The sequence below is a fragment of the Panthera onca genome, chromosome A3 (genome assembly GCF_046562875.1).
Source record: "Panthera onca isolate mPanOnc1 chromosome A3, mPanOnc1 haplotype 2, whole genome shotgun sequence".
NCBI lineage: Eukaryota > Metazoa > Chordata > Mammalia > Carnivora > Felidae > Panthera > Panthera onca.
The window spans coordinates 113,073,441-113,092,479 of NC_138341.1; the positions used below are offsets into that span (position 1 = coordinate 113,073,441).

Sequence of the window (19,039 nt, forward strand, 5' to 3'; positions counted from 1 at the left end):
AGTAAAGGAAGGACAGAAGCAGAGGGAAACACATGGCCATCACTACTGGAAACTAAAATGTCAGGCTTTGTGGAGTGGGATGAGGAGGAAGGCCACAGCCCTGACTTTTAACAGCGTGTGTTTGAGAACAAGTGGCATCCTCCTAGGTGGCAAAGGAAAGGCCACTTTCTCCCATCGCAGTGTTTCCTATAATCTATGGTAGACTGCGTTACTGACCCCAATTTTACACCCCTATCTGAATCCATTTCGAAGGTCTCATCCCGGGAGGAATGCACTTCCCTGTCCCTTCACTTTTGTCTGGGCTGTGAGACTCGCTTTTTAGCCAATGGCACATGGCCAGGAGTGACAGCGTGCCAGTTTTGAGCCCAGACTTTAAGAGGCGATGACCGTTTTTACTGCCCTTTAGCGCCTCGGCCATCACCGTGAGAAGCACGCGCCCCAGTGGTCCAAAGACAATGAGACATGCACGGAGCAGAGCCACCCCGGCTTGCCCACGGAGCTGCAGTGAGAAATTAAGCTGTGCCTGCTACTCCAACCCCAAGCAGAGCAACCCAGCCAAAGTCCAGCTTCCCCGCTGACTCGTGAGCCATGATCAAGAACGCCATGTTAAGACCCTGAGTTTGGGAGTGGGAGAAGACAGTAATGGCTTAGAGATACATAAAGCCGGCAGACAGATCAGAAAACAGCCAAATCGAATGCTTTTTAGCACAGTGATGGAAAAGTCTGTCATTTCAAAATGGGCAGACACAAGGGCACACGAACAGGAGGCATGTCTCCTTTCTGATACGGAATAAGACAGCTGTCTCCAAGAAAAACGAATGCTCTAGACAAGGGGCCATCAGACCTTTTCTGTAAAGGCCCAGATAGTAAATATTTCCGGGTTCTCGGGCCATGCAGTCTCTGTTGCAACTACTCAACTCTGCCTTCGTAGCACAACAAGCGACCACAGTGTGTAAACAAATGGGTGTGGCTGTGTTCCAAGCAAGCTTTATTTACAGGCACTGACATGTGAATTTCATATAATTTTCACACGTCACTAAATACTATCTTTTTTATTTTTTTTTCAACTGTTCAAAAACGTAAAACCCAATCTTAGCTCACGGGTCATACAAAATCAGGCAGCAGGCTGGATCCAGACTGGCAAATGTTAGAAAGCTAAATAACGCCAAATAATGACAGGGAAATGAGAATAGAGGAATATTCACGTACTGCTGGTGGGGTGTGGATCAGAGGCTGAATGACTATGAATCTCAAAGGTTCAGGGCCCCTCACTAGCTTGGACCCTTGTGAGTGCTGAGAATTCTAGAATGTTCTAGCTAAGGAGGGGAAACAAGGTTGCAATTAGGAAATGTCAATAAATAAGCATTTCAGGCTGATTATCTTAAAAGATCCCAGTAATCTATTGTAATTTTGTAGCTAATTCTAAATACACAGTCAGGGGCGCCTGGGTGTTGCAGTCAATTAAGTGTCCGACTTCGGCTCAGGTCATGATCTTGCAGTCTGTGCGTTCAAGTCCTGCGTGGGGCTCTGGGCTGACAACTCAGAGCCTGGAGCCTGCTTTGGATTCTGTGTCTCCCTCTCTCTCTGCCCCTCCCCTACTTGCGCTCTCTCTCTCTTTCTCAAAAGTAAATAAACATTTAAAAAACTTTAAATCCATATTCACTTTGGGACCTGGTTTTGAATTTGTAATTTTGTGCTCTTTGTAAACAGAATCCCAAAATTCTAAAAAGCTGGCTCCTACTCTTGAGATGGAAACAGTCATTCTGGGGAGGAATCTAATGACACTTAGTCCAATTAAGTGTAGGCATTTGTTGTGACCCAGAAATCCCAATCCCGGGTACATGTTCCAAAGAAATCCTCCTTTTCCAAAAGGAATATGCGTGGGGATATCATATGCTGGAGAGTTTGGTGTGCACAAATAAATATGGATGAGTGTTGAAAACCAGTGCTCACTATAACTGCATTGCCACTTTGGAAAAGAGTTTGATGGGGTGTTTGTTTTGTTTTGTTTTTAGTGTGATGGTTTCTTAAACATTTAGACACACACTTACCATACAATCCGGTGATTTCATTCCTACATATTTATCCAAGATAAAGAAAGGGCTATGTCTACACCAAATAGTGTGCGACACATTTTCATAGCGGTTTTATTTATTCACGAGTAGAAACAACCGAAATATCCATCAAGTAGCAAAGAAATAAAAGGCAGTATGTCCATATAATAGAATACTACTCAGAAGTAAAGAATTAATGGTTACTACACACAGTATACAGGACTCTAAAAAGTGAGTGAAAGAAGCCAGATAAAAAGAGACCATACTGAATAAATCTATTTGTATGAAACTCTAGAAAAGATTAATCTACAGTGACCAAAAAAAAAAAAAAACAAACCAACAACAACAACAGCAAAAAATATCAGTAGTTGCCTAGGGCTGTTGGGAGGGGGTGGGCATTGACTGAGATGGGACAATAGGGAACTTTTAGGAAGATGAAAACATTCTATACACAGGTGTCAAAACTCATCAAAATGTATACACTTAAAATGGGCCCATTTTTTAAAAAAAAAAATTTTTTTTAACGTTTATTTATTTTTGAGACAGAGAGAGACAGAGCATGAACGGGGGAGGGTCAGAGAGAGGGAGACACAGAATCTGAAACAGGTTCCAGGCTCTGAGCTGTCAGCACAGAGCCCGACGAGGGGCTCGAACTCACGGACCGTGAGATCATGACCTGAGCCGAAGTCGGCCGCTTAACCGACTGAGCCATCCAGGCGCCCCAAAATGGGCCCATTTTATACATCAATTATGCTTAAAATTGCAGTAAAGTTGACTTCTCTAAAAACTAGTGCTAATTTTAAAAAGTAAGCAACAGAACGAAATATATGGCCTAAAACCACTATGTAAAATAAAAATACATACACTGTTTTTTAATCTTTTTTTTTTTAATTTTTAATCTTTCTTTATTTTTGAGAGACAGAGTGCGAGCAGGGGAGGGACAGAGAGAGAGGTAGACGCAGAATCCGAAGCAGGCTCCAGGCTCCAAGCGGTCAGCACAGAACCCTATGCAAGGCTCGAACTCACAAACCATGAGATCATGACCTGAGCTGAAGTCGGACACTTAACCAACTGAGCCACTCAGGTGCCCCCAAAATACAAACGCTTTAAATAGGTACATATTCAAACATGGAAAGAGTTGCTTGTGCAGGACACGGATAGGAATTGATTGTAGGGATAGAAATCAATTCATCAGTAAAAGCATCAGCATAACAGCAACGCTGAGAGGAGCCTGGGTGGCTCAGTCGGTTAAGTGTCCAACTCTTGATTTCGGCTCAGGTCATGATCCCAGGATTGTGGGATGGACCCCCATGTGGGGCTCTACACTGAGCATGGGGCCTGCTTAAGATTCTCTCTCTCCCTGCCCCACCCCTCTCCCCCACTTGTTCTCTCTCACTGTCTTTAGAATTTAAAAAAGAAAAAATCAACAATGCCAAATTTGCTGTGAATAATTAACTGGCTAAAAGAAAGAAAAAAAGGGGGCTATTTGATAAGAGGCTTTCTTCTAAGGATCACTAGTGAGGAAATCAGCCCTCTGGACTGGAACTCATTTCCTTTCCTTCCAGAAAAGGTAGCTAAGGCCCAGGGCAAAAACAAAGGCACAACTCCCTCCATTCTTGAGGAGAGAGGTTGTTTCTAGAGTCTTGAAAGACTGGAGAGAAAGTAGAGAGCAACTCGTGGGAGCCCCATTCTTGCAGAAACCTGAGTTTAGAAGGAACTTCATTTGTACATCCAAAGAACTTTTAAAAGACACAGAGTTTCTCCTACACTAAACTGTTTCGAGATCTACCTCTCCTGCAGTAAAGAACTTTATCATAATAGGGGCGCCTGGGTGGCTCAGTCGGTTGAGCTTCCGACTTCGGCTCAGGTCATGATCTCATGGTCTGTAAGTTCGAGCCCCGCGTCGGGCTCTGTGCTGGCAGCTCAGAGCCTGGAGCCTGTTTCAGATTCTGTGTCTCCCTCTCTCTCTGATCCTCCCCCATTCACGCTGTGTCTCTCTCTGTCTCAAAAATAAATAAACATTTAAAAAAAAAAAAAGAACTTTATCATAATATACAAAATGGAGTATTACTTGGCCATCAAAAAGAATGAAATTGGGGCACCTGTGTGGCTCAGTTAGTTAAACATCTGACTTCGGCTCAAGTCATGATCTCATGGTTCGTGGGTTTGAGCCCCTCATCAGGCTCTGTGCTGACAGCTCAGAGCCTGGAGCCTGCTTTGGATGCTGTGTCCCCCTCTCTCTCTTCCCCTGCCCCACTCATGCTCTCTCTCTCTGTCTCTCTGTCTCTCTCAAAAATAAACAAACATTAAAAAAAATTTTTTTAAAAAGAATGAAATCTTGTCATTTGCAACAACATGGATGGAACTAGAGTGTATTATGCTAAGCAAAATTAGAGAAAGACGAATATCATATGTCTTCACTCAAATGAGGAATTTAAGATACAAAACAGATGAACATAAGGGAAGAGAAGCAAAAGTAATATAAAAAACGGGGAGGGGGACAGAACATAAGAGACTCTTAAATATAGAGAACAAACTGAGGGGGGGGGGGAATGGGCTAAATGGGCAAGGGGCATTAAGACACTTGTTGGGATGAGCCCTGGGCGTTATACGTAGGGGATGAATCACTACATTCTATTCCTGAAATCATTCTTGCCCTGTATGCTAACCAACTTGGATGTAAATTAAGAACTTCACCATAACCCTGCATGTTTGTTCTCGTGGATGCCGATTCGCAGAATAAGTGGCCTAAAAAGGAATGACCGGAACCTATTATACGAATTATTTAGCAGAGTCAGCACTGGTTTTCAGCAGTCAAGGAGACTCTCATGAAAGACTGCGTCCCCTCCACATTTTTGCTTCATTGCAGTCTCTGGGGGTGGGGACATTGGAGGGAGGTGAGGAAAGAGGATGAAGCTACTGGCCACAGGAGGCTTGGAGACTTTCTGGCTTTCTTTCTATTACATTCCAGCTCTCTGGCTCCTGGTGCCGTGTGTAATTAGCAATGGCAATGGATATGCTGGTATTTCTTCTTCAAGTTACTTGAAAGGATGTAGGGCCAGTGTGGGGGAATTAAAAAAAAAAAAAAAAAAAGCTTTGGAACCAAACAAATCCAGGTGTAAATCCTCACTTTACCATTTATCATCCACGGGACTTTGAAGTTTTTATTTAAATTCCAGTTAGTTAACATACAGTGTCAGATCAGGCTCAGGTATACGATACAGTGATTCAACACGTCCATACAACACACGGTGCTCATCGTGGTAAGTGTACTCTTAATCCCCATCACCTATTTTACCCATCCCCTCCCCACCTCCCCTCTGGTAACCATCAATTTGTTCTCTAGAGTTAAGAGTCTGTCTCTTGGTTTGTCTCTCTCTCTCGCTTTTTTCTCCTTTGCTCATTTGTTTTGTCTCTTAAATTCCACCTACGCGTGAAATCTCATGGTATTTGTCATTCTCGGACTGATTTATTTCACTTAGCATTGTACTCTTCCAGCTCCATCCATGTGGTTGGAAATGGCAAGATTTTGTTCTTTTTGATGGCTGAGTAATAGTCCGTTGTTTATAGACACCACCAGCCGCGTGGCTTTGAACAAGCCCATTAGTGGCTTTGAACCTCAGTTCGGCATTTCTCATATGGAGACAACACCGCGGACCTCAGAGGTTAGCTGGGAACATTAAATAAGGTACTACTTGCGAAGCACATAGAGCAATGTCTGACACACAGGAAAGCCCTGGTGACTGGTAGCTGTTGTTATTTACCGTGAATTCTCACCTACCTTGCCTTCTTGGAGCATTTGACTCATGACCTCTTTCCTCCCTGAAGCTCTCCTCGCTCCCCTCCGTCATTAACCTAGTCAGTATTCAGCAAAGATTGTCAGTGATTCAGAGACCTCTCTGCCCACTGTGGTTTTTCAAATCAAGGTAGTAAGTTTCAAAACTTTGGGTCTCAGTCTAAGATCCAGAGTGTTTACCCAGAATCCAGGCTCAAGGCCAGATCTCTCTTCTGTGTCTGGAGTGTATACAATGTATCTCTGTTCGAGCTCTGATGAAAGACATATCAGAGCATGTTGCCAAGTTTATCCCTGTTTCTAGCTCTCTTGGGCCCCTCGGGATGACTTCTTAGTGTTGCCCAAACCTTTCCAGAAGTTGCTCTTTCTCTCAAGGCGTCATATCATTTTGTCTTCTTTCCCAGGCACCAACCACTGCTGTCTCCGTGTCAGGTCGTGTTTTCATCCCTCCTAGAATGTCTTTCTCTAACTGCCCCCCTCCCTGCCCCCCTACGCAGGCCATTTTAAGGTTCCTATGGACCAAAGTCTAAGGTCCTCTGGACATAGTGGCAGAGGAACTAAGAGGGTTCTGGTCCCTAAAATGCTTACAGCTTCTTCAGGAAAATGGAAAGCAAGCATTTTTAAACGAACTTCCAAAGGCGCTTAAGAAATGTTTGCTAAATAAATCAAACCTTGATGAAGCAGCTGCTGTGAACAGTTCAACTCTGTTGGGCACCAGAAATACAAAACAGTATAGGATAGTGGCCCCTAATAACCAACTGTATTAGGATAAACTAGATTACGATGTAGTAACAACAACAACAACATCAAAAGACTCTTGGTGGCTTGTGAGAACAAAGGTTTACTTTTCGCTCACGCTGCACGTTCTTTGCGGGTTGGCCGGAGACACTGCTCTGTCTTCTCACTTGGGAACCCAAACCGATTGGTAGCCACTCAACCGCTGCTGATCACCATGGCAGAGGAAAAAGAGAGCCCTGGTGGGTCTTAGAACTGCCTTTTACAGGGTGCCTGGGTGGCTCAGTCGGTTAAACGTCCGACTTCAGCTCAGGTCACGATCTCGCGGTCCGTGAGTTCGAGCCCCGCGTCGGGCTCTGGACTGATGGCTCAGAGCCTGGAGCCTGCTTCCTATTCTGTGTCTCCCTCTCTCTCTGCCCCTCCCCCGTTCATGCTCTGTCTCTCTCTGTAATAAACGTTAAAAAAAAAAAAATTAAAAAAAAAAAAAAGAACTGCCTTTTACATGCCCTGACCTTGGAAATAATGTGTATGATCTAACTCACTGGCTACAACAGCGACACGGCCCCGGCCAAGCACCAGAGGGCCAAGAAATGCACTCCACTGCACGCCTAGAATGCCGAGAGCCGGAAGTATTTGAATAGCGTCAACAGCCACACGTATCATCACCGTGGCCAGGCAGGACGGCCACACGAATGAAAACAATACAAAGTACTCTGTGCTGAATCAAAATAGAAAAACATATTCGGGTGGAACAGCACAAGAAAAGGGACAATTAACAAAGGCCAGGGAGGTCAGCAAAGTTTCATGGAGGGCCTTGTCAGAGCCTTGAAGGGAGGCAGGTTCCAGAGAAATGGCAGAGGGGAGGGTGTGAGGGGGTATTCCAGGTAAGGGAGCAGTGTGGACAGAGCGATGGTGGCTTCCAGGCTTGTGAGCCATTTGGAAGCAAGGAAAATACTGCATGGCTATAGCTGAGAGTTCATGTACCATATAATGTTGCAGGATTGGAGAGCCACGAGACCTTTAAATTCTTGAATGCAAATATAAGAAACTTAGACTTGGCTCTGGGGGTCAAAATCAGAAAATCGAGGGAGACTAAGAAGGTAGGAATCTGGTCCTTCCCTTCTCTCTTCCCATTTTAACATGAGCATCTTTCTGTTGATCTGTTTGATATATTGACTTCCATTTAAGGGTTTGTTTTTTAAGTTTTCTGCTGGGGCACCTGGATGGCTCAGTCAGTTAAGCGTCCAACTCTTGATTTTAGTTGAGGTCGTGATCTCATAGCTCCTGAGATCAAACCCCGCGTCGGGCTCTGCACTCACAGTGCGGAGCCTGCTTGGGATTCTGTCTCTCTCCCTCTCTCTCTGCATCTCCCCTGCTCACGTCCTCTATCTATCAAAATAAATAAATCAACTTTTGAAAAATATGTTCTGCTGCTTTAAAAAGAAGCTTGAAAATCCCTAGTGTCAACAATATGGAGTTTTTTGTTTTTTGTTTTGTTTTTTTTTAGTTTTTGAGCATAGATTCTTAGAATTCAGAACTAAGAGGCTGTCTCATGTCTTATGTTATCGAAAGCAAAAGTTCACTCTAACCAATCCTCCCCTTTCTTTTAAAACACTTTCAGTGATGGAAAAATTAGTACATGTCAAGATAGCACATTCCATGCTTGGACTCCTGTCATTTTAGGAGGCTATTTCTTTGTTGTTGTTGTTGTTGTTGTTGTTGTTTTTTAGGAGGCTATTTCTATTGAACCAGAATTTACCCTTCTGTAACCTTTACCCAGCATCCTGATTTCTGCCCTCCAACAGCTACCGACAATGAGTCCAAAACAAAACAAAAAAAACACTCAGGACCGCGTCTTTGAATTTTGACAAAGTACAAGCCAGCCTCGAGAGAACCAGAGCTTCCACGATAGCAGATACGAGAAAATAACAATCCTGCTGGGGATGCCAAGAAAGTGAGATCAGCCCCTGTTTGTGAAGACTTAACTTTAGAGGGAGAGAGAGCCAGGTACACAGGCCAAAAGCACTTACAATAAGAGTTACCACTTATGGTGTCCTTCCTCGTGCCAGAAACTATTCTGAGTGGTTTATACATATTAGTTTACCTCATCTTCCCTGCAACCCTGCAAGATAAGGATGATTATGCTCCTCCTTTTCCTGATGAGGAACAGAAGCAGAGGCAAGATTGGGGTCTCTGCAGCGAAGGCTGCTGTGCACAGGGGTCTCTGGGGTTCACGGCCAGGCCAGGCAGGGGAGGCCCTCTGCCGGGACTGGCTCAGCAGCACTGAGCAGCATGTTTGGCACATGTCTGTAGGCCAGTATGATACTATTTTGATGACCAAAGATCGCTTTGCAATATAGTTTGAAATCAGGAAGTGTGATGCTTCCAGCTTTGTTCTTTCTCAGGATTGCTCTGGATATTCAGGATCTTTTGTGGTTCTGTGCAAATTTTAGGACTGGTTTGTTTTTTTTTTTTCTGTTCCTATAAAAAAAAAAAAATGTCGTTGGAATCTTGATAGGGATTGCACAGAATCCAAGGTGGCTTTGGGTAGTATAGACACAGTTACGATACTAAGTCTTCTGATCCATGAACACGAGAATACCTTTCCATTTCTTTGTATTTTCTTCAATTTCTTGTATCAAAGTCTTGTAATTTTCATATACAGATCTTTCACCTTCTTGGTTAAATTTCTTCTGCAGTATCTTATTGCTTTTGATGCTATTGTAAATGGGATTGGGTTGTTTGTTTTTTTTTTTTTTAGTGTTTTTATTTATATTTTTGAGAGAGAGAGAGAGAGAGACGGAGCGTGAGCAGCGGAGGGGCGGAGAGAGAGGGAGACACAGAATCCAAAGCAGGCCCCAGGCCCTGAGCTGTCAGCACAGAGCCCGACACGGGGCTCGAGCCCACGAACCGTGGGATCATGACCTGAGCCAAAGTCAGACGCTTAACCGACTGAGCCCCCCCCCCAGGCGCCCCTAAATGGGATTGTCTTTCTTTCTTTCCTTTTCAGATAATTCATTGTGAAGGTACAGAAACACAACTGATTTTTGTCTGTTGGTTTTGTGTCCTACAACCTTGCTAAATTTGTCGATTAGTCCTAAGCTTTTTGGTGGAGGCTTTAAGGACGTGTTTAGATACACAATCATGTCATCTGCAGAGAAAACTTCATTTCTTCCTTTCCAGTTTGGATACGTTTCATTTCTTTTTCTTGCCAGATTGCTCTGGTGAAGACTTGTAGGACTATATTAAAGGTAAGTAGCAAGAGCGGGCACCTTTGTCTTGTTGCTGACCTCAGAGGAAGAGCCTGCAACCTTCCACAGCTGAGTATGACCCTCTCTGAGGTCAGGAGGTAGGGATGCTGTGGCCGGCTGGACTCTGTGGTCGAGTGGGGCTGCTGGCTGTGGCCCCTGGTCGAGAGGAACCACTACAAGGGCTCTACAGTCCCCTCTGGTTGGATGAGATCTCAGGCTGCGTTTCCTGACGGGGTGGTGCCACTGAGTGTTCTCCACACTTGGGCCCAGCTACAGGCTGGGGGTGGGGTGGGGGCTCCATAATTAGCCCCACTGGGATCTCAGGCTATCTCCTGGGGCCACACGGTGCCGCCGGCTGGCTGGATTCCGTGTTCAGGCCGGGCTGTAGCAGGCTGCCAGGGTCTCCGGCCAGGCTCCTGGTCAGCAGGACCAAAGGCTATACTCAGCAGTTGGCGAGGGCTGCAAATTTGCTTCCCGGCCGGAGCAGGCCATAGAGTGTGCATCATTGGCCAGGGAGCTGGCAGCTGAGCTCCCTAGCCGTTTGGAATCACTGGCTCTGCAGAGGGACAGAAATGCTGGCTGAGATCTCTGCTTGGGTCTGCTGCAAGCAGGAATGCAGTCCGAGAGCGGGTACTGGCTGCTGTAAGCCCCGCTCCCTTCTCCATCTCTACCTGATCCCCAGTACTCAAGCCGTACAGATTCCTCCCAAAGATCCCCGTGAAGCAAGACCCTAGCGAGCCCCTCTGGAAGCAGCCCACAAGGCCCAGCTGGATGCCCAGCTTAGGTTCGCTTTCTCCCCCTGGAGAAACCATAGACCCCGGGTATCCCTCTTGTGGCAACACTGTGCTGGCCTTGGGCGGGGGGTGGAGGGCAGGGTACCATCAGAGTGTATGTTTTTTCTCCTTTTCTGAGGTCCGGGGGTGCTTCAATCTTACCCCCAAGTTCTCAGATTTCCACAGTGCCGTCCTGTCTATGGATAGCGGCTAGGTGGTCTTTCCGTAAAGGGGACTGAAGTTTAGAACAACCTATGCCACCATCTTGATAACATCACTTTCCCCTCTCAGTCCCTCGAGGAACTCAGGAAATCAGGGGGCCCTGATTGGATGGCAATCAGATTTCCACTGTCTGGAGGAGGGAAGGTTTGTAAGTGATACAGACCGTGTTATAAAAAACAAAGCCAGTTACGCGTCTGACTCTCGATTTCCACTCAGGTCATGATCTCGCGGTTCGTGAGTCGGAGCCCCACGTTAGGCTCTGTGCTGGGCAGCCTCAGAACCGGCCTGTGGTACTTCCCAGAGGTGGAGACCAGCCCGCATCCTTGCCCTACAGCCTTGCCCAGTTGCTGAAAATCTGCACAGCCCAGATCTCCTCTCCCGTGTCACACTGACAATCCTCTTATCTGAGCAGAAAACGAGAGCTTTCTTATCTGAAGAGGCTAACACGTGGTCTCTGGATGGGGGGAGGCAACAAGGCGCCCTCTGAGAGCAGGGGGATCGTATTGAACACAGGAAGAGAGTTAAGCGAAGTTTTACCTATTTAAGGGTAAGATCTGGCCTTCTTTCCCATCTCCGCTTTGAAGACACTGACAGGCAGATTTGTACATGTTGAGCAGGATTTTGAAGAACAGTGTCCAGGGAAATCTGACCAATCCCAGAGGAAAAAAACCCTGAAGATACAGACACTGTGTTTGCTTCTGTTTCAACTGCTGTAACAGACTACCATTGACTGGGTGGCTTACACAATAAGCATTTTTTTTTTTTTTCCTCCCAGTTCTGGATCCTGGCAAGTCCAAGATCAAGGCACCAGCAGATTCAGTGTCTGGTGAGGCCCTGCCTCCTGGTTTATTCATAGGCTCTTCTCACTGTCTTCACAGGGCAGATAGGGTGAGACAGCTCTCTGGGGTCTTTTCTTATAGAGACACGAATCCCATTCATGAGGGCTCTAAGCACCGCCCAAAGGCCCCACCTCCTGACGCCATCCCACTGGGGGTTGGGATTTCAGCATATGAATTCAAGAGGAACGCACACTTTCAGGTCATAAAGATTGCAGAGGATTCTTCCAGGGGAGATTTGACCAGTCCAAGAGGAAAAAAAGACCTGAAGACACGGGTACTGTGTGTTCTTTGATAAATGAAGCCAGTTGGTCATGGCCCATTCACAATATAAGCAAATAACCAAGAACTACTAACCAGATGAGGAAAGCTTCTAACATACCGGAAACAGAAGGAGGAGGAGGAGGAGGAGGAGGAGGAGGAGGAAGAGGAGGAAGAGAGGGATGGGTGGCAACAAAATAATAATAATAATAACAGCAACTGAAAAGAAGTAGATTATGCAGGAGACAACGTCATCGTCATCGGAAAAATCATCTAAATAAGAGAAGCTATTAATACCATGAAACTAGGACAGGATTATTTTTAAAAAGAAAGAAAAAAGGGACACCTGGGTGGCACAGTCGACTGAGCATCTGACTTCAGCTCAGGTCATGATCTCACGGTTCATGAGTTCAAGCCCCGCCCCAGGCTCCATACTCTCTCTCTCTCTCTCTCCCTCTCTCTCTGCCCCTTGCTCACTCGAGTTCTCTCCCTCTCAAAAATTAAGTAATTAATTAATTATTTTACAAAAGGAAAAAGGGGCGCCTAGGTGTCTTAGTCAGTTAAGCATCCAACTTCAGCTTAGGTCATGATCTCAAAGTTCATGAGTTTGAGCCCCGGGTCGGGCTCTGTGCTGACAGCTCAGAGCCTGGAGCCTGCTTCAGATTCTGTGTCTCCCTCCCTCTCTGCCCCTTCCCCATTTGTGCTCTCTCTCTCTCTCTCTCTTAAAAAACAAACATTAAAAAAATAAAGCAATAAAAAGAAAAAAGAATAAGAAAAAAATTTTAGTGAATAAAAGTACGAAGATAAAATTTCTAGAAATTAGATTAAATGAGATAAAAGCAGTAGAGAAAATATAAGAAAATGAGAAAATGAGGGTGCCTGGATAGTTCAGTCAGCTAAGCTTCTGACTTCAGCTCAGGTCACGATCTCACAGTTGGTGAGTTCGAGTCCCACCCACATCAAGTGAGCTTAAGCCCTGCTGCGGGTGAGCCCCACTTCTCTCTCAATCTCTCTCTCTCTCTCTGCCCTCCCTTACTTGCACCCTCTCTCTCTCAATTAAAAAAAAAAAAAAAGAAAATGAGAAAATTAGGGAATCCCACATTTGCAAAATAAGAATTCTAGGAAAGGAAGGAAGGAAGGAGGGAAAGAAGGTAGGAAGGAAGGAAGGAAGGAGGGAAAGAAGGTAGGAAGGAAGGAAGGAAGGAAGAAAAGAGTTACATAAATAGGAAGCAAGAAACACAAAAGGCAGGAAATCATCAAAGAAATAAGTCAAGGAAAAAAATGTTCTAGAATTGAAGGGCATGCATTTCCAAACTGATGGGGTCCATTGAGTGCTGAGTAGAATTGATTAAAATAATCCTACAAAAAATTTAGGCACATCATGATGAAATTTCAACACCCCATAGTAGAGAGAAAATCGTAAAAGCTTTCAGAGAGAAAGAACAGTTTATAATACCGAGACGAGTTTCGGAATGGTCTCAGATTTCTCCATGGTGACACTAGATGTTGAAAGGCAATGCAACAATGCCTTCAGAATGTTGAGAGGAAATCATTTCCAATATGGAACGAGTAACCAAACTACTAACCGAGTGTGAGGTTACTACACGGAGGCCAGATGTTTTCCAGAGGCCATCAGGAGGTACTCTGCCAAAAGTAAAGGGGCAGATCAAGAAAGGTCTAGGATCCAGGAAGCAGGGCATTTATCACAGGAGAAAATCAAAGAGAATCCCCAGAATGACGTCAACAGAGACCCAGGATGGCAGCGGGTCTGGAGGCACCCAGTTCAGTCTGGAGCAAGTCCAACTCCAGGCAGATAAAACTGATAAGCTACCTAATGGTTCTGACCTTATTCAAAGGAGATAACAGACAGTTAAATTCTCATATTTCATATCAGGAATTCAATGGGGAATACGTAAAAATGAAAAAAAAAAGGAAATAACAATAGTAAGTAAGTATATTATTTAGAGATATGGAGTGAAATCCAAAGAAACAACTAAAAGATATGAGGGGCACCTGGGTGGCTCGGTCGGTTAAGCGTCCGACTCTTGGTTTCGGCTCAGGTCATGATCTCACGGTTCATGGGTTCGAGCCCCGCATCGGGCTCTGTGCAGTCAGTGCGGAGCCTGCTTGGGATTCTCTCTTTCTCTCCCTCTCTCTCTGGCCTTCCCCTGCTTGTTCTCTCTCTCTCTCTCTCTCTCTCTCTCAAAATAAAGAAAAGATTTAAAAGATAAGAAAGGGGTTCTCTTTGGAACACAAGAAATGGAGAAAGGGAGATGTGTGGGCTATATGTTATTATAGCCCCTTATTCAAAGCTGAGTCCTAAAACTACGTTTGGCTTTGATGAAAATCCAAACTAAGTATAAAAAATAAAACTAATACACATAGAAAGAAACAATGGATTAAGAATCAGGCCTGGGAGTGAATATAACTTCAGCTTAACTCTTCAGCTTCTACAGCAATCCCAGAACATAAGACCCCTTGTAACACTGCCTGCCCCACCTTCCTATCTCAGGGGTTCAAATAAATATGATACGCATCTCTGTTTATATTTGCCATGGTCCAAGAGGCGAGGAGCTGTTTCTAAGCCTGTACGAGGACGGGTATGTAATCCCAGCATCTCCCCATGTTAGTTAGGTGAATGGCACTGAGTAAATCACTTCACTACTCTGATCCTCAGGTTCCCTATCCATAAAATAAAACTGATAACCGTAACTACCTCTCAGGTAGGTCTAAAGGGACAATGAGATCATAGATGCATCTAACATACAGTAGATCTGGTTTCCTCTCCTATATATACTTCCTTACCCAAGCCTTCCTTCTACTCGACTTTGATTAGGTGTGCCAAGAGACGAACACAGAAAACATCCAAAGGTATTTTAATCAAGCTCAGGAATCTGCTGAGGTCAGACTCGGGGCAGGGTTCTCATCATTTCTGTGCCCTCGGCTCAGAGCACTAATTCACGACTGTAACGACTTTGGCTGAAACTTGGGCTTCACGCAGCACAGTTTACCACTCATGCAGAAAACGTAAACCTTTTCATTCTTGATGCATTTCTCACGGCAGGAGCCACGAAGATTCCAGCATTTTTCAGTGCTGCCTGATACAAAGGGGAGAAAGGGAGAGAAGCCGACATCAGTCCTGAGGGGCGCTAGGTCCTGGCTTGAGAGGGCTAAAAGCCACGCAGAAGACCCTAGAACATGGAGTCACCTCCCACGATTTATAGGGCGGTGGTAAAGTCTCACATCCTTTCTGGACACTCATGCCACTCACTGCTCTTCCTGAATGTTCCGTCTCATGGGTACAGCGGGTCATAATAATTAAGGGTCAGTGGGGTCCGGTCATAACACTTAGGAACACGGACTCTCGGAACCCATCCACCTGGGTTTTGAAATCTGTCTATACCGCAGCCAACTAGAAGAACTCAAGCAGGTTACTTCCTTCCTCGGAGCACCGATTTCCTCTTTTCTAAAAAGAAGATACAGAACCTGCCTCAGACAGTTGTGGTGGGGATCAAATGAAGAGCGTATAAAAGCCATTAGCATGAAAAAAACTTCAGATATGACACGGTGGTATCTCGGAAAGAATTGTACATTAAAAAAAATTTTTTTAATGTTTATTTCTGAGACAGAGCATGAGTGGGGGAGGGGCAGAGAGAGAGGGAGAACCAGACTCCGAAACAGGCTCCAGGCTCTGAGCTGTCAGCACAGAGCTTGACGCGGGGCTTGAACTCACGGACCGCGAGATCATGACCTGAGCCGAAGTCGGACGTTCAACCGACTGAGCCACCCAGGCGCCCCAAGAATTGTACATTTAAAAAAATCACTTTATTAGTAAAGGCTAAACTAGAAGGAATACATAATCAAGTAAATTAGCAGATAATGGCATAAGAGAAATACAGAGTGAAAAAGAGCCTGTGTTTAAAAAGAAAGGAAGATATGGGTGGCTCAGTCGGTTAAGCGTTCGACTTCGGCTCGGGTCATGATTGCTCCTTTGGTTCGTGAGTTCGAGCCCCACTCTCTGTCTCTGTCTCTCTCTCTCCAAAATAAACCACATTTATCGACACAGGACTAGTAATGAACATGATTAAATAGAAAGTTAGAGACGCCGAGGGTGACAGGGGTAGAAGCTTCTGTCAGATCACAAAGAGGGGACCGCACTAGCACCTTGGGCTGGGCAAGTTTGCCATGGGCTCTTCTCTACTTAAAACCTTTCCAAGGCTCCAGTACAGGGCCTGGCACAGACGGGCAACGGGAGTTAGGAGATTCTGTCTCTCTTCGGGCAGCTGTAAGTGGGGCAAAAGCCAAGTGATTTCAGGGACTCGTGTGAGAAGAGGTCACTATTGCCTTGCCTCCTTCCTGCTTTCCCAGCCTTCCCCCACTCCTCCTCCCACACCTGACCTCCTGCCCTTGGCCCCTGGAGCTGACCGAGGAGTGGAGGTCAGGGGGAGCCGGCAGAAAAATCGGCAGGTGACATTCGGTGCCTAAGAACTGGCACCTGCCACGGGAAAAGGAGACTGGCTGAGCGCCAGCCCTCCTCTTACGTGGGTTTAGAAAATAAACAAGCTGCATTCGGGGGCGCCTGGGCCACTCAGTTGGTTAAGTGTCCGACTTCGGCTCAGGTCATGACCTCACGGCTTGTGGGTTCGAGCGCCGTGTCGGGCTCTGTGCTGACAGCTGGGAGCCTGGAGCCCGCTTCGGGTTCTGTGTCTCCCTCTCTCTCTGCTCCTCCCCTGCTCATGCCCCATCTCTCTGTCTCTCTCTCTCAGCAATAAACATTAAAAAATAAAAAATAAATTTAAAAAGCTACATCGGTTTCATAAAATTTCTTTGTGTTCCATGTGGATCTCTCGAACCTGATTTATTCTAAATGGAAGAACGAGACATTGCAACTCGGAGGGGCCAGGTAGTTCCCCGGGGACGTCACAGAGCTGGTAGGTGGTGGGGCAGGGTCTCTCCCAGGATCTGGGGGCTCCTCTCTCTTCCCCGGATGAGCGGTGTTCCGCTCTGCCGCCCAGCAGCCCGTCCTCCCAGGCGCTGGGGGTCCCCAGCTGAGACCCACCCCCGACCCTCACCCGAAGAGGTCTAGGTTACCTGGAATGACCCAGGACAAGAGCAGCAGCACAGCCAAAGTTAGCAAAAAGCGCTTCATGACTTCAGGTGGCTCAAGGGCTGGTGTCTGGCCTGAGGAGGTGACAAGCAAAGGAGGACAGGTCTGGACTCTCTGCCCCCTCTCATCACATGGAGCACACGTCACTTACACGTGCCTCAGCGTCCCACAGTTACACGCAGCCCTGGAACAGCCTGCCTGCCTCGGACTTCTCGGTCACTGCCCTGACTACGGCCCGCCCACAGCCGGACCAGCACCCCTGAGCTGACATGCCTGCCTTTATCCACTTTCACCTGTTAGGGCCCAGCGGGAAGAAGTCACACGACAGCCAGAGAGGTTTGTTTTTTCCTATATGTCAGTCCTTTTTATGACTCACCTTGATACCCTCCAAGACCCCACGTCATACACAGAAAACAAGGCATCGTCTTTTCTATGTGCTACAAAGTAATGAAAGTTAAGTAAGCTCCTTTTTTCTTCTCTTTAATGTTTTTAAGTGTTTATTTATTTTTGAGAGAGAGAGAGAGAGAGAGAGACAGAGCGCAAGTGGGAGAGGGAGACACAGAATCCGAAGCAGGCTCCAGGCTCTGAGCTGTCAGCACAGAGCCCGACGCGGGGCTCGAACCCACGAACCAACAGATCATGACCCGAGCCGAAGTCGGACACTTAACCAGCTGAGCCACCCAGGTGCCCCTCTTCTTTATATTTGTTTAAAGGCTTCATTTTTGTAGAGCAGTTTTGCAATAAAATTAAGAGAATACAGAAGTTTCCCATATGCCCCTGCTCACACTCAGAAATAGCCTCCCCCGTTCTCAACATCCTCTACCAAAGGGGGACATTTTTTACAACCAATGAGCCTCCATTGACACATCATAATCAGTCAAAGTCCATAGTTTGCATTAGGGTTCACTCTTGGTGTCCTACATTCTACGGGTTTGGACAAACGTATGACACATCCATCATGATGAGATCGTACAGGTTATTTTCACCGCCTTAAAAAAAATTCTCCATGTTCTGCCTATTCATCTTTCTCCTCCTCCCTCCATCCTGTCAATCACTGATTTCTTTTTTATTGTCTCCAAAGTTTAGCCTATGTCATACAGTTAGAATCATATGGTATGATTCTAAGCCTTCTCAGACCGGCTTCTCTCCCCCAGCAATATGCAGGTAAGATTTCTCCCTGTCTTTTCAAACTCATTTCCTTTTAGCCCGGAATAATATTCCATTGTCTGGATGCACCACAGTTAAGTTATCCATTCGCCTACTGAAGGGTATCTTGGTGGCTCCCGAGTTGTGGCAATTGTGAATAAAGCTACCTTGAATATCATGAGCGGGTGTTTGTGTGGACGTAAATTTTCAGCTCCTCTGGGTCAATACCAAAGAGTGTGTTTGCTGGGTCTTACGGAAAGAGTGTACTTAGTTTTGTAGGAAACCGCCCAAGGGTCTTCCAAAGTGGCTGTACCATTTTGCATTCCCGCCAGCAACGTGTAAGAATTTCTGTTGCTCCACGGCCTGGCCAGCACTTGGTGATATCAGTGGTCCAGATGTGGGGCATTCTACTAGGCGTGCAGTGGCATCCCGCCGTTGTTTTAACTTGCGTTTCCTCAGTGACGTATGATGCGGAACATTTTCTTTTCGTACGATTCTTTGCCATCTGTCCATCTCCTCTGGTCAGGTGTCCGTTAAGAGCTTTGGCCTATTTTTTAATCAAGCTGTTTGCTTTCTCGTTATTGAGTTTTCCATATTTTGTGACGTGCACTCCTAACACAGGCCTCTCTAGGTTCTCTTAGAGGCACGGCACTGGCTAGTGCCCTTACTCATAGGTCAGAGTCCCTGATCTGCAAAACATCTCTGAGCTCTGGAAACTAGGAAATTCCTTTCCCTCAATGTCTAGGTCCCAACCCTGTGGGGTTTTCCAAGCTAATACTCCCAACCTCCTTCTTTTTAAATAAAGTTTGTTTACTTATTTATTTTGAGAGAGAACATACGTGAGCATGGAGGGGCAGAGAG

General features: G+C 45.9%; 1 protein-coding gene across 1 annotated transcript; it reads right to left on the minus strand.

The window, feature by feature from the left end:
• Positions 1-8,949: 8,949 nt before the first annotated feature.
• LOC144615838 (uncharacterized) lies at positions 8,950-17,214 on the minus strand. Its single transcript, XM_081795132.1, has 4 exons — positions 17,017-17,214; positions 14,888-15,023; positions 10,276-10,434; positions 8,950-9,037 (listed from the first exon to the last, which is right to left on the minus strand). Exons 1-4 carry the CDS (start codon positions 17,072-17,074, stop codon positions 8,950-8,952), a joined length of 441 nt encoding a protein of 146 aa, XP_081651258.1. The 5' UTR covers positions 17,075-17,214.
• Positions 17,215-19,039: the final 1,825 nt, after the last annotated feature.

Excerpts from the sequence above, each read along its gene's own strand:
- LOC144615838 (XM_081795132.1), bottom strand. The coding sequence starts at position 17,074 with ATGAAGCGCTTTTTGCTAACTTTGGCTGTGCTGCTGCTCTTGTCCTGG. Across the intron at positions 15,024-17,016 it reads CTTGTCCTGGGTCATTCCAG|GCAGCACTGAAAAATGCTGG; the intron begins GTAACCTAGACC and ends CCTTTGTATCAG. Across the intron at positions 10,435-14,887 it reads CAGCCAAAGTCGTTACAGTC|CAGACCCAAGCAGAGATCTC; the intron begins GTGAATTAGTGC and ends TCCTGCTTGCAG.